At 34.1% G+C, this 14,285-nt stretch overlaps 1 protein-coding gene across 1 annotated transcript in view; it reads left to right on the top strand.

Annotated features, from left to right (window-relative positions):
- The window catches only part of KIF13B (kinesin family member 13B), a 654,496-nt gene that overhangs the window by 191,984 nt on the left and 448,227 nt on the right, over positions 1 to 14,285 (top strand). Inside the window, exons 3-4 of the mRNA XM_053709534.1 lie at positions 5,332 to 5,344; positions 9,079 to 9,139. Of these exons, the coding sequence (XP_053565509.1) occupies positions 5,332 to 5,344; positions 9,079 to 9,139 (74 nt within the window). The remainder of the gene's footprint in view (positions 1 to 5,331; positions 5,345 to 9,078; positions 9,140 to 14,285) is intronic.

The raw sequence follows: 14,285 nt of genomic DNA, 5'->3' as shown, positions 1-14,285 counted from the left end.
TTATACTCCAGTCACCACTTCACCCTTGGCTTTTCCTTTCTCGTTGGTCCTTGGTCGAATGACTGGGAGTAACGTAGAGGGGAGGAGCTATATGCAGCTCTGCTGGGTGAATCCTCTTGCACTTCCTGTTGGGGAGGAGTAATATCCCAGAAGTAATGATGACCCGTGGACTGATCACACTACAGAAGAAAGGAATTTATCAGGTAAGCATAAATTATGTTTTTCCCTTGTAGCACCTGAATAGTTACAGCAAGAGTAGAGACTTCTCATGGTCAAACAACTCTATTTCATTGTGAAGCCAAAGTATTCAGACTGGAAACCTGATATACACCTGTTGGGCTGCATTTATCCTATTTGCTTTGAGCTACAGATTTAGGATCACATCCAGGATTTAAAAAAAAAATGTACATCAAATACAAGATGGTTCACTCAGTGAGACAAAATAAACATAATCTTTCCTAAATTTAAACTGTCTAAATGTTTATTACTCAAACAATTAAACGGCCATATTTAAAAAGATATTACACACATTTTTTTTTTATTGTTGCATCTGAAATACGGGATTTAATTTTTTTTTTTGACTGCCCAATAAGCCTCTTAGGACTACTGTGTCAACGTTAGAGTGCTGAATATGTGATCTGTATGATGTGATGGATTAACTGTTAAGAATTAAATGGTGACCTATATGCTTGATCATCTCATATGGCACGGTGTATTCTGTATTAGAATGCTTTTCTATATTGTGCGTTGTATTCTGTATTAGAATGCTTTTCTATATTGTGCGTTGTATTCTGTATTAGAATGCTTTTCTATATTGTGCGTTGTATTCTGTATTAGAATGCTTTTCTATATTGTACGTTGTATTCTGTATTAGAATGCTTTTCTATATTGTGCGTTGTATTCTGTATTAGAATGCTTTTCTATATTGTACGTTGTATTCGGTATTAGAATGCTTTTCTATATTGTACGTTGTATTCGGTATTAGAATGCTTTTCTATATTGTGCGTTGTATTCTGTATTAGAATGCTTTTCTATATTGTGCGTTGTATTCTGTATTAGAATGCTTTTCTATATTGTACGTTGTATTCGGTATTAGAATGCTTTTCTATATTGTACGTTGTATTCGGTTTTAGAATGCTTTTCTATATTGTACGTTGTATTCTGTATTAGAATGTTTTTCTATATTGTACGTTGTATTCGGTATTAGAATGCTTTTCTATATTGTACGTTGTATTCGGTATTAGAATGTTTTTCTATATTGTACGTTGTATTCTGTATTAGAATGTTTTTCTATATTGTATGTTGTATTCGGTATTAGAATGCTTTTCTATATTGTACGTTGTATTCGGTATTAGAATGCTTTTCTATATTGTACGTTGTATTTGGTATTAGAATGCTTTTCTATATTGTACGTTGTATTCTGTATTAGAATGCTTTTCTATATTGTACGTTGTATTCGGTATTAGAATGCTTTTCTATATTGTACGTTGTATTCGGTATTAGAATGCTTTTCTATATTGTACGTTGTATTCGGTATTAGAATGCTTTTCTATATTGTGCGTTGTATTCTGTATTAGAATGTTTTTCTATATTGTACGTTGTATTCGGTATTAGAATGCTTTTCTATATTGTACGTTGTATTCGGTATTAGAATGCTTTTCTATATTGCACGTTGTATTCTGTATTAGAATGTTTTTCTATATTGTACGTTGTATTCTGTATTAGAATGCTTTTCTATATTGTACGTTGTATTCGGTATTAGAATGCTTTTCTATATTGTACGTTGTATTCGGTATTAGAATGCTTTTCTATATTGTACGTTGTATTCGGTATTAGAATGCTTTTCTATATTGTACGTTGTATTCGGTATTAGAATGCTTTTCTATATTGTACGTTGTATTCGGTATTAGAATGCTTTTCTATATTGTACGTTGTATTCGGTATTAGAATGCTTTTCTATATTGTACGTTGTATTCGGTATTAGAATGCTTTTCTATATTGTACGTTGTATTCGGTATTAGAATGCTTTTCTATATTGTACGTTGTATTCGGTATTAGAATGCTTTTCTATATTGTACGTTGTATTCGGTATTAGAATGCTTTTCTATATTGTACGTTGTATTCTGTATTAGAATGCTTTTCTATATTGTACGTTGTATTCGGTATTAGAATGCTTTTCTATATTGTACGTTGTATTCGGTATTAGAATGCTTTTCTATATTGTACGTTGTATTCGGTATTAGAATGTTTTTCTATATTGTACGTTGTATTCGGTATTAGAATGCTTTTCTATATTGTACGTTGTATTCGGTATTAGAATGCTTTTCTATATTGTACGTTGTATTCGGTATTAGAATGCTTTTCTATATTGTACGTTGTATTCGGTATTAGAATGCTTTTCTATATTGTACGTTGTATTCGGTATTAGAATGTTTTTCTATATTGTACGTTGTATTCGGTATTACAATGCTATTCTATATTGTACGTTGTATTCGGTATTAGAATGCTTTTCTATATTGTACGTTGTATTCGGTATTAGAATGCTTTTCTATATTGTACGTTGTATTCGGTATTAGAATGCTTTTCTATATTGTACGTTGTATTCGGTATTAGAATGCTTTTCTATATTGTACGTTGTATTCGGTATTAGAATGCTTTTCTATATTGTACGTTGTATTCGGTATTAGAATGCTTTTCTATATTGTACGTTGTATTCTGTATTAGAATGCTTTTCTATATTGTACGTTGTATTCTGTATTAGAATGCTTTTCTATATTGTACGTTGTATTCTGTATTAGAATGCTTTTCTATATTGTACGTTGTATTCGGTATTAGAATGCTTTTCTATATTGTACGTTGTATTCGGTATTAGAATGCTTTTCTATATTGTACGTTGTATTCGGTATTAGAATGTTTTTCCATATTGTACGTTGTATTCGGTATTAGAATGCTTTTCTATATTGTACGTTGTATTCTGTATTAGAATGTTTTTCTATATTGTACGTTGTATTCGGTATTAGAATGTTTTTCTATATTGTACGTTGTATTCGGTATTAGAATGCTTTTCTATATTGTACGTTGTATTCGGTATTAGAATGCTTTTCTATATTGTACGTTGTATTCGGTATTAGAATGCTTTTCTATATTGTACGTTGTATTCGGTATTAGAATGCTTTTCTATATTGTACGTTGTATTCGGTATTAGAATGTTTTTCTATATTGTACGTTGTATTCTGTATTAGAATGCTTTTCTATATTGTACGTTGTATTCGGTATTAGAATGCTTTTCTATATTGTACGTTGTATTCTGTATTAGAATGCTTTTCTATATTGTACGTTGTATTCGGTATTAGAATGTTTTTCTATATTGTACGTTGTATTCTGTATTAGAATGCTTTTCTATATTGTACGTTGTATTCGGTATTAGAATGCTTTTCTATATTGTACGTTGTATTCTGTATTAGAATGTTTTTCTATATTGTACGTTGTATTCGGTATTAGAATGCTTTTCTATATTGTACGTTGTATTCTGTATTAGAATGCTTTTCTATATTGTACTTTGTATTCTGTATTAGAATGCTTTTCTATATTGTACGTTGTATTCGGTATTAGAATGCTTTTCTATATTGTCATTGAAGGGACATTTTAGTGCAAAGATTACATGCTTCAATTTGTTAGATCATGTAATAAGTACTAGCAAGCTTGCAATGCTATGTGTTTAAACCCCACAAAAAGTACTGTTCTGGAACCGCAGAGAACTGCTTGTTTGGAGTGGATTCAGCCGGTACCACAATCAGCAGTAGCAGTCACACAGCTGGGTTGTGCGTCTGCTGCTGCTGATTGGTTTACAGGTGTTAAAGTGACAGGAAACCCCAACATTTTATTTCATGATTTGGATAGAACATACAATTTTATACAACTTTCCAATTTACCTCCATTATCAAATTTGCTTAATTCTCTTGTTATCCTTTGCTGAAGGAACAGCAATTCCCTACTGGCAGCTAGCTTAACGCATCTAGTCAGCCAATCAGAAAAGACAAATGTGTGCAGGCACCAATTAGCAACAGTTCCCATTAGTAGGATAGGTGCATATTATTTTTCAACAAGGAATACCAAGAGAACAAAGCACATTTGAAAATAAAAGTGACTTTAAAAGTGTCTTAAAATTACATACTCTATCTAAATCCATGCAAGTTTAATTTTGACTTTCCTATCCCTTTAAAGGTACATCTGAAACCCAGTTTTTTCTTTCAGGATTCAGCTAGACCATACAATTTTCTAATTTCATTCTATTATTAAATCTGCTTCATTCCCTTGATACCCTTTGCTGAATGAGCAGCAATTGCGCTACTGAGAGCTACCTGAACACATCTATTCAGCCGTTTACAAGAGACAAATGTGTGCAGGCACCAATCCTCAGCTAGCTCCCACTAGAGTAGAACATGTACGTATTCTTACTCAACAATGAGCACAAGAGCACAAAATATATTTGAAAACAGAAGTGAATTTAAAAGTATTTTAAAATAACATGCTCTATTTAAATCATTTTTACTTTCCTACCCCTTTAAACACATAGATTGCAGGGTCACTAGTGCTAAACATGGCACACTAGTTAGCACAGTAATGTCCCTTTAATCATTTAAACTTTGCAGATAATATAACAGTGTGCATTTTGTTAGATTCTCTACAGGGAGCATACACTGTAGCTCAGCGATACCACTTCCTATTTTACTTCAGAAAGGTTCATTTTTAGAAAGTTTCTGTTCTTTTCTGAAGTTGTAGAAAAGAAATAGCAACCACTATATGAGCCCATCAGCTATTTGGCATCTTGTAATAAAACCGCTTGCAGAGCAGAATACAGTGGTTTGATCATCATATGTGATATAATAAAAATAATCTAAGATTTAAAGGGACATAAAACCCAAAAAAAATTCTTTCATGATTTAGAAAGAGCGTGCGATTTTGAACATTCCTATTTGCTTCTATTCTCTAATTTGCTTTATTCTCTTTATATCCTTTGTTGAAAAGCATATCTAAAAAGGCTTGATAGCCGCTGATTGGTGGCCACACATAGATTCTGTGTGTGATTGGCTGACCCATGTGAATTCCTTGTTCTTCAACAAAGGATATCTAAAGAATGAAGCCAAATAGATAGAAGTTAAAATCATGAAATATTTTTTGGGGGTTTTATGTTCCTTTAATGTTAAGTATATTTTACTATTATGAACTTTAGACTATTTATTTCTAAGGATATGGATGTTTGTAACCGCAAGTTATCTTAATTAACCTATTTTTCTTTTCTTTCTTGTTGCTATTTTGCGGTTCCGACAGGACACAGCCAAAGGTGAGTGAAGCCATATTGCTATACATTCTATGTTATATACACCGTAACATTATATATACACATTTAATTTTAGAGAGATTTAGTAAGTTTTAAAGAAACTTTATAGAAACAAATAAGATCTTATGTGATTGTAAAATCACAGTTTGCTGATTTCAGCAGATGATTTATATTTGGTAAAGTAACAAACATATATGTAGGTAAGGTACAGAGCTTATTAAACCCTAACATAATATGTATTATGAAGTCTACATATATTTTAAACGGTCATTAGAGAAGCACAGACAATGTGAACTATTTGATGGGACATAAAAGTGCAAGAACAAAATGCTCTAATTCAGGTGTTGACAAACCCAGGAGATAGATATTATTGGGAATTATTATTATTTCAGATGATTTAAAATGTGGTACACAATGCAGCAGTGCAGCCAGTAAGGCCACTAGAATACTTGGTTGCATTGGGAGAGGTATTAGTAGTAGAAATAGCAAGGTTCTTATGCCAATTTACAGATCGCTAGTAAGGCCTGATCTGGAATACTGTGTACAGTTCTGGAGACCATATCTTATATATAAATACACCTTAAACTGTCTAAAGGAGGGCTTCTGAAATGGTACATGGTCTAAAATATAAAACAGACAAAGAGACTCTATGACCTAAATATGTATAGTTTAGAGGAGAGAAGGGAAAGAGGTGACCAGATAGAAACCTTCAAATATATGACTGGCCTTTATAAAGTTTTTTACAAAAAAATAAATGCCAAAACAAGGGCTCACAATTGTAAATTAGATGGTAGCAGATTCAGGAGGAATGTGAGGAAGCATTTTTTTCAGCTCGGGAGCAGCAGTGCACTACTGGGAGCTAGCTGAACACATCTGGTGAGCCAGTGGCAAGAGACATATGTTTGTAACCAGCAGCTAGTTCCAAGTAGTGCATTGCTGCTCCCAAACCTACCTAGATATGCCTTTCAACAACTGATAACAAGAGAATGGAGCAACTTTTATAATAAAAGTAAACTGAATAGTTACTTAAAATTGCATACTCTGTCTCAATCATGACATTTTGACTTTTTATGTAATTTAAGGAACTTAACCCTCCGGAGTTGTATTTCAGCCTCCAGGTTTCTTCAGTAGAGAATCACCAAGAAATGCCTGGTTTTTATATTGGTTAGGCAGAGTTACTAGTTACATTACCGGTTTTATTTTCCAGGATCCTTTTCTCTATTGAGACCTAAAAGTCTCTGCAATAAACCCTATGTTCCAAATTCTTTGTTCTCTTTAATTTCTTATTTTTTTTGGCAAGATAGCTTTCCCCTGTTTTGTCATTCTGTTAGGTTCTGAAATAATAATAATTGACCATACCATGCAGCATAGCTTTTTGATTTAGCTGCAGCTGAAACAGTGCACTAGTCTGTATTTATAGTTACTGTTTGCTTTTATTTTACATATATTTTACTGGTAAAAAAAAAGTCCCAGTTTGTCCTGCTGCAGGTGTTGTGCTGTGTACACACCTCTGCTTTTGGGACTATACCTTTTATATAAAGTATATATGAACTATACCTTTTTATTATGAAGCTTTAGTTGTACTTGCTACATGATTAGTTTTTCCTTGTTATGTATTTTTCTGTGAGCAATTCCTCACACCTAGAGAATGAGGTTCTCCCTCCGTGCTCTCATTGTATTACTTTGATATTAAGCCAGTGTTTAAAATATTATCCTATAAAAGTATTAGAGAAAATAAGATTTGTAGATATTAATAATTTGGGATTGAAAGATCTCATTCATGATTTGAAGAAAAAAAAAATAGTAGCACACCTTATGTTAAATATCAGAGAAATGTCTAATTTCTCCCTAGTGTACAGTATATATCATGCCTATTTTGTTCCCAGAGTTATTTGTAAGGGCTATTTTCTCTGTATCCAAACAGCTATATGTGAAAGGGGCACTGAATTCACTTTCATTTTTCAGATAGAGCATGCAGTTTTAAGGGCCTTACCAATTTACCTTATCACATTGTGCACAAATTGTCTTTTTATATGCACACTTTAAAGTGAATGTCAAGTTGAAACAGATTACATAAAGTGAAACGATAGTCGTTAAAAAATGAATGAGAGTTTCAGTCATGAAATCGTTAGGATATACTTATCTTCAGAGCTATTTCACTATAAACGCTACACGGATAATAGCTGAAGCTCCGGTCGCCATTTTCAGAATTTGATTGACAGATGACTCATCTGCAATCAACTAATCGTTGTTTAACCCCCGGGCAGTGACGTTTGTGCAAAGGGGTTGAACGCCCCGGGGGGGGGAATAACGATTAGTTGATTGCAGATGAGTCATCATGTTTATTTCCACTCCTCCTGTACCATGTGACAGCCATCAGCCAATTACAAATTCATATACGTATAGTCTGTGAATTCTTGCAGATGCTCAGTAAGAACTGGTGACTCAAGAAGTGTAAATATAAAAAGACTGCACATTATGTTAATGGAGGTAAATTGGAAAGTTGTTTAAAATTGCTGCTGTGTCTGACTCATGAAAGTTTCATTTTACTTGAGTGTCCCTTTAAGTTAATTTTCATTTAAAATTCACAATAAGTGCTATTTTATTGTCTTTTTTATGCACTTGTTGATGATGCAATTCTTCTGTATTAATTTGTCAGTACTTTCTCAGCTTTGTGACATAATATTGGATGGTGTCAGTAATTCCAGGGTGTATTCTTTAGTGTGCTCACTAAGTTATGTCTGTAACAATAATAATGTTTGTCTCCAGGAAGCTGCTAAACCATGTACGCTGCAAATGCCTTGCTTGTGAAGTAGTACCTGGCATGAATACAGCAGAGCTGATAGTTAGGCAGGTGATAGCACAAACCTAAATTGATAACACAATGTTATTATTTAGTATTTCCAAGACTTAAAGGGACAATATACACTCATTTTCATATAACTGCATGTAATAGACACTAATATAAAGAATAAGATGCACAGATACTGATATAAAAATCCAGTATAAAACTGTTTAAAAACTTACTTAGAAGCTGTCAGTTTGGCTCTGTTGAAAAGGTAGCTGGAAAGCCCACTGCAAGTGGCAAATAAGACACTCCCCCCTCCCCCTTCTTTTGCATATGAAAAGACCATTTACACAAACAGGAGCAAGCTGGAGTAGGTAGCTGACGGTATTCACATAAAACTTTGGGGCTTGGTTAGGAGTCTGAAAATCAGAGCAATGTTATTTAAAAATAAGCAAAACTATACATTTATTTAAAAAAAAAACTTTATGGGCTATATAAATAGATCATCTACAAAACATTTATGCAAAGAAAAAATGAGTGTATAATGTCCCTTTAAAGAACACTCAAGTCAAAATTAAACTTTCATGATTCAGATAGAGCAGCAATTTTGAACAACTTTCCAATTTACTTCCATTAACAAAATGTGCACAGTCTTTTTATATTTACATTTTTTGAGTGACCAGCTCCTACTGAGCATGTGCAAGAATTCACTAAATATACTTGTATGCATTTGTGATTGGCTGATCGCTGTCACATGATACACGAGGAGTGGAAATAAACCTAACTTTGAAATCTGTTCTGAAAAAAATCTACTATTCATTTGAAGTTCAGACTAAGGGCTAGTGCATTGTCTTTTTATCGTATATTTGTTGTTTGTGCAAATCTACTGTATTTCCTTGTCCTATAGACCCCATATTCTGTACTGACTGTTCTTACCTTACTTGTGCAGGTCTTTGCATACGATCACTGCTTCTGGTCTATGGATGACTCTGTTACTGAAAAATATGCAGGTAAAGTTACTCTTTCCATTAAATGGGCTTTAGACACCTATTGCTATTGTGCTGACCAAGCACATTTTGTAACCTGGGATCCTTCAAAATGCTGCAGATTATTCACAGATTTGCCTTAGATATGTTTTAGTAAATACAATAATACTCTTTCTCTTGTAAGGTGTATCCAGTCCACGGATCATCCATTACTTGTGGGATATTCTCCTTCCCAACAGGAAGTTGCAAGAGGACACCCACAGCAGAGCTGCTATATAGCTCCTCCCCTAACTGCCATATCCAGTCATTCTCTTGCAACTCTCAACAAGGATGGAGGTAGTAAGAGGAAAGTGATAAAATATAGTTAGTTTTTTCTTTTTGGCTAAGAAGCATAATCCGCTTAGCCTATGAGACTGCTGGACAGCAGCCTCCTGAAAGGATTACAGCTCATTCTACTAGAGCTGTGGCTTCCACTTGGGCCTTTAAAAATGAGGCTTCTGTTGAACAGATTTGCAAGGCGGCGACTTGATCTTCGCTTCATACTTTTTAAAAATTCTACAAATTTGATACTTTTGCTTCTTCGGAGGCTATTTTTGGGAGAGAGGTTTTTACAGGCAGTGGTACCTTCTGTTTAAGTTCCTGCCTTGTCCCTCCCCTCATCCGTGTACTTTAGCTTTGGTATTGGTATCCCACAAGTAATGGATGATCCGTGGACTGGATACACCTTACAAGAGAAAACACAATTTATGCTTACCTGATAAATTTATTTCTCTTGTGGTGTATCCAGTCCACGGCCTGCCCTGTCATTTTAAGGCAGGTCAAAATTTTAAATTTAAACTACAGTCACCACTGCACCCTATGGTTTCTCCTTTCTCGGCTTGTTTCGGTCGAATGACTGGATATGGCAGTTAGGGGAGCAGCTATATAGCAGCTCTGCTGTGGGTGTCCTCTTGCAACTTCCTGTTGGGAAGGAGAATATCCCACAAGTAATGGATGATCCGTGGACTGGATACACCACAAGAGAAATAAATTTATCAGGTAAGCATAAATTTTGTTTTTGTAATTGAAGTGAAGAAAACAAGATGCATCTTTTTTGCTACTTAAACTAATTCATCAGCATTGTTCATGCTCTATCTGTTGTTGATTGACTTCCTACTGATGCTTTTATTATGGAAATAAAAATTACTGAACACTTATAGATTTCTCTTGTAAAGGTGTATCCAGTCCACGGGTTCATCCATTACTTGTGGGATATTCTCCTTCCCAACAGGAAGCTGCAAGAGGACACCCACAGCAGAGCTGTCTATATAGCCCCTCCCCTAACTGCAACCCCCAGTCATTCTCTTGCAGCTCTCGACAAGAAAGGAAGTATCAAGAGATATGTGGTGACTTAGTGTAGTTTTTACCTTCAATCAAGAGTTTGTTATTTTTAAACGGTACCGGCGTTGTACTGTTTTACTCTCAGGCAGAAGTTGGAAGAAGAATTCTGCCTGGAGGTTTGATGATCTTAGCGGTTTGTAACTAAGGTCCATTGCTGTTCTCACACATAACTGAAGAATATGGAAAGAAAACTTCAGTTGGGGGGACGGTCTGCAGATTACCTGCTTTGAGGTATGTTCAGTATATTTTTTTCTAGAGAGATAAGGTCTAGAAAATGCTGACAGTGCCTGGTATATTTGAGGTAAGCCTGATACAGTGATTTAACAACGACTGGGATCATGCTTGCAAAAAAGGGTAATATTCATGTTAATACTCATATTACTTAGTGTAAAAACGTTTGCATGGTTTATAGAAAAAACGTTTTTTCTCTGAGGGTTTTTAAGGCCCTCTGACATTGAGTGCATGGTGGGAGGGGCCTATTTTCGCACTCTAAATGCGCAGTTGATTTTCAGACTGAGACATCCAGCTTCCCTGAAGGAGTCCTCTGGCTTCTAGGACCACTATATAGAGGGGTTTCTTCCTGCAAAAATCGTGTTTAAGGGCAGGTAGGAGCCATAGCAGAGCTGTGGCAGTGTGTTTGACCGTTTGTTAACGGTTTTAACGTTTTTCTAATCCGTTTTTGGGCCTAAGGGGTTAATCATCCATTTGCAAGTGGGTGCAATGCTGCTTTAGTCCCTTATACACACTGTAAAAATTCGTAGAGTTTACTACTTTTTAGCACTGTTTTGCAGTTTATGTGGTAGTTTTTTTCTCTTAAAGGCACAGTAGCGTTTTTATACAATTGCTTTTTCACATTTATCAAAGTGTTTTCCAAGCTTGCTGGTCTCATTAAACATGTTAAACATGTCTGACATAGAGGAAACTCCTTGTTCATTATGTTTAGAAGCCATTGTGGAACCCCCTCTTAGAATGTGTACCAAATGCACTGACCTTTCTATAAGTTATAAAGACCATATTATGGCTTTTAAAGATTTATCACCAGAGGTTTCTCAGACTGACAAAAGGGAGGTTATACCATCTAGCTCTCCCCACGTGTCAGAACCTATAACTCCTGCTCAAGTGATGCCAAGTACATCTAGCGCGTCCAATGCGTTTACCTTACAAGTCATGGCGGCAGTTATGAATCATACCCTCACAGAGGTATTGTCCAAACTGCCAGGTTTATTACAGATGACTAACAGCGCTCACCTACTTCCTTATAACTCCTGGGTAATAGGGTATCTAGCTTACCCTAAGAAAAGTTACAAATACAAAAATAATCCAAGAGCGCCTGTAAGTAGGCGAAGGAAGATATTAACAGATTAACTAGGTACAAATATTTATTACAAATCATAAAGCATAAAACATAATTATGAATAACATGGATCCATGTATACTACATACATATAGAAACAATAAAAACAATCCAAATGTGAACAATTTTTCAAACAGTTGTCAAATATAACAGTTAAACAGTTAAAAATGGTTAAAAATGGTCGCCAATTATAACAATGAGAATAAAGTTCCTATGGAGTCTCAACAATTAGGAAGATAAACAAATGGGAGTCATAAAAAGATCTTTAAAAACAATAAAAAGGATCTTAAATGACAAAACCAAAGATGTGCTTGGATAATAAAAGGTTCAGTGAAAAAAATCCAGTGAAAAAATCCGTTGAAAAAGCTCAGTGGTATAATAAAAGTATGTAAAATATAAAAATGTATAAAAATACGAAAGACACAAGTGAAAAAATGTGTGTAAAAGGTACTTGTGAAGAAATATGCAAAATAAAAAATAATAAATAATGGGGACCCCAAAAAGAAAAATATATAAAAAATATATGTGGTCAAAAGAGTTCAGTGGTATGTGTAATCCAAATGAGTGGTCGGTTACTGATTGTTAATGAGTGCTCCTCCTAGTGAGTGTTTTCTTAAGAGTGAATTTCCAAGTATGTCCATGTAAGTGATGATAGTTTTTCCTTTTAATTAAATAGCTGTGCTTTTCCTTTCAGTGATATCTTTAGTGGTTCCTGTAAATTAAAAAAATAACATAGTGCAATAACATTTCAAAACCTAAATAATATTGAAATAATGCTCACCAATTTGTCAACGCGTTTCGGCCTCTTTATAGGCCTTTTTCAAGACTATATTGTGGTGAGTAATGGTGGCTCTATTTATGTGCATTGGTAACCAATGGGTTGTTGTAATTTTGGCGCTAAAAAATTCCTTGGTCTTGACCTGGAAGTGTTCTTTATATTTCACTTCCGTTTTTATGTTTGTTACTTCAATTGTTGCTGTATTTTATCTATTATTAGTTTTTGCTGTGTTAGGTCAGTTATATCCAATAGGTCAGTTATATAGAGATGTTTGTTTAAAACAATTTGTTTAAAACAATCGCTCCGTATCTACGCACGTGAGCGTCAAACCGGAAGTCACATAGTGTTTATTTACTTCCGGTATGTAGTTGTAGATGATTATTTAAAATAATCACTCCATGAGCGTCAAACCGGAAGTCACATGGTGTGTGTTTACTTCCAGTTTCGGTTTCAGTGCTATGTTCAAACCGGAAGTCCCATGCTGTATGTATACTTCCGGTTTCGGTTTCCATGCTATATACTAGATAGCGGTAGATATCTTATGGGACAGTGATACTAAATAGCGATAATTGTCTTATGTATATCGAATGGATTTGATCAACAATATCTATATTCGAACCTTATTGACATTGGAATGAATAATGATATCTCGTGAGAGATATATAAATAGGCCAATATTAATATAACATACATAGATATAAAAAATCATAAATTGCTTAAAATATATAAAAATATATTCGAACCTTATTGACATTGAGATGAACAATGGTATCTCGTAAGAGATATATAAATAGGCCAATATTAATACAAAATACATTAATATAAAGAATCAAAAAATGCTTAAAATATATAGGAATATAAAACGGATTGTTTGCATAACATAAATTACATAACATGAGAATACATAAAAATACATCAATTATTATGACAGCATAAAAATACATAAGTAATAAATTACATCAGTTATAACCTTTACAGTGGGGTATCTAAAATCCTTTCTAAAAAACTGCATACAACTCCAAAATTGATAAAATTAATGTTTTGGAGCACATTGTATGGGGATAGTGTAAATTAGACAATCTCATAACAGAACACGATTAAATAAATAAACTAATTGTTATTTAAAATGGATATTAAACCTGATATTAAAACTGATATTAAAACTGAAATGCATTCAGGGGGCCTTACAGTATCTTCAAATAAATAGTGTTGGAACAGGACTCAGGTGGATAGGTGTACAGTATTAATTAACACTTGGCTATGGAAAGCTAGTATGAAAATACATGCAAAACTAGCTAAGTGTTATCTGAGTGTCAAGAGTTCTTAGTACTCAATAAATGTGAGAGGTCCTCTCTGTTATTCAAACCTCTGGGGTATAAACAGTCAATGTTAAAAATCCATTTGGATTCAGTCGTTAGTAGGTGTCTCTCATAGTCACCTCCCCTCCAATTAGGTATCACTATTTGTATGCCTATATAATTAAAATCCTTATGACTAGCTCGATGGTGATTGGTGAAATGTCTATAAAGTGCTGTCTCCGTGCTTTCATGTTCGATCTTTAGTAAGTGTACTCTAATACGATCCTTGAGGGTTCTGGACGTTTGTCCTATGTATTGGAGTCCACAAATGCACCATATTAAATAGACAACCCCTCTGTC

This window comes from Bombina bombina, chromosome 4 (assembly GCF_027579735.1).
Source record: "Bombina bombina isolate aBomBom1 chromosome 4, aBomBom1.pri, whole genome shotgun sequence".
Taxonomy (NCBI): Eukaryota; Metazoa; Chordata; class Amphibia; order Anura; family Bombinatoridae; genus Bombina; species Bombina bombina.
Note: the sequence above shows the minus strand (reverse complement) of the source record. Positions and strands in the feature narration are given on the sequence as shown.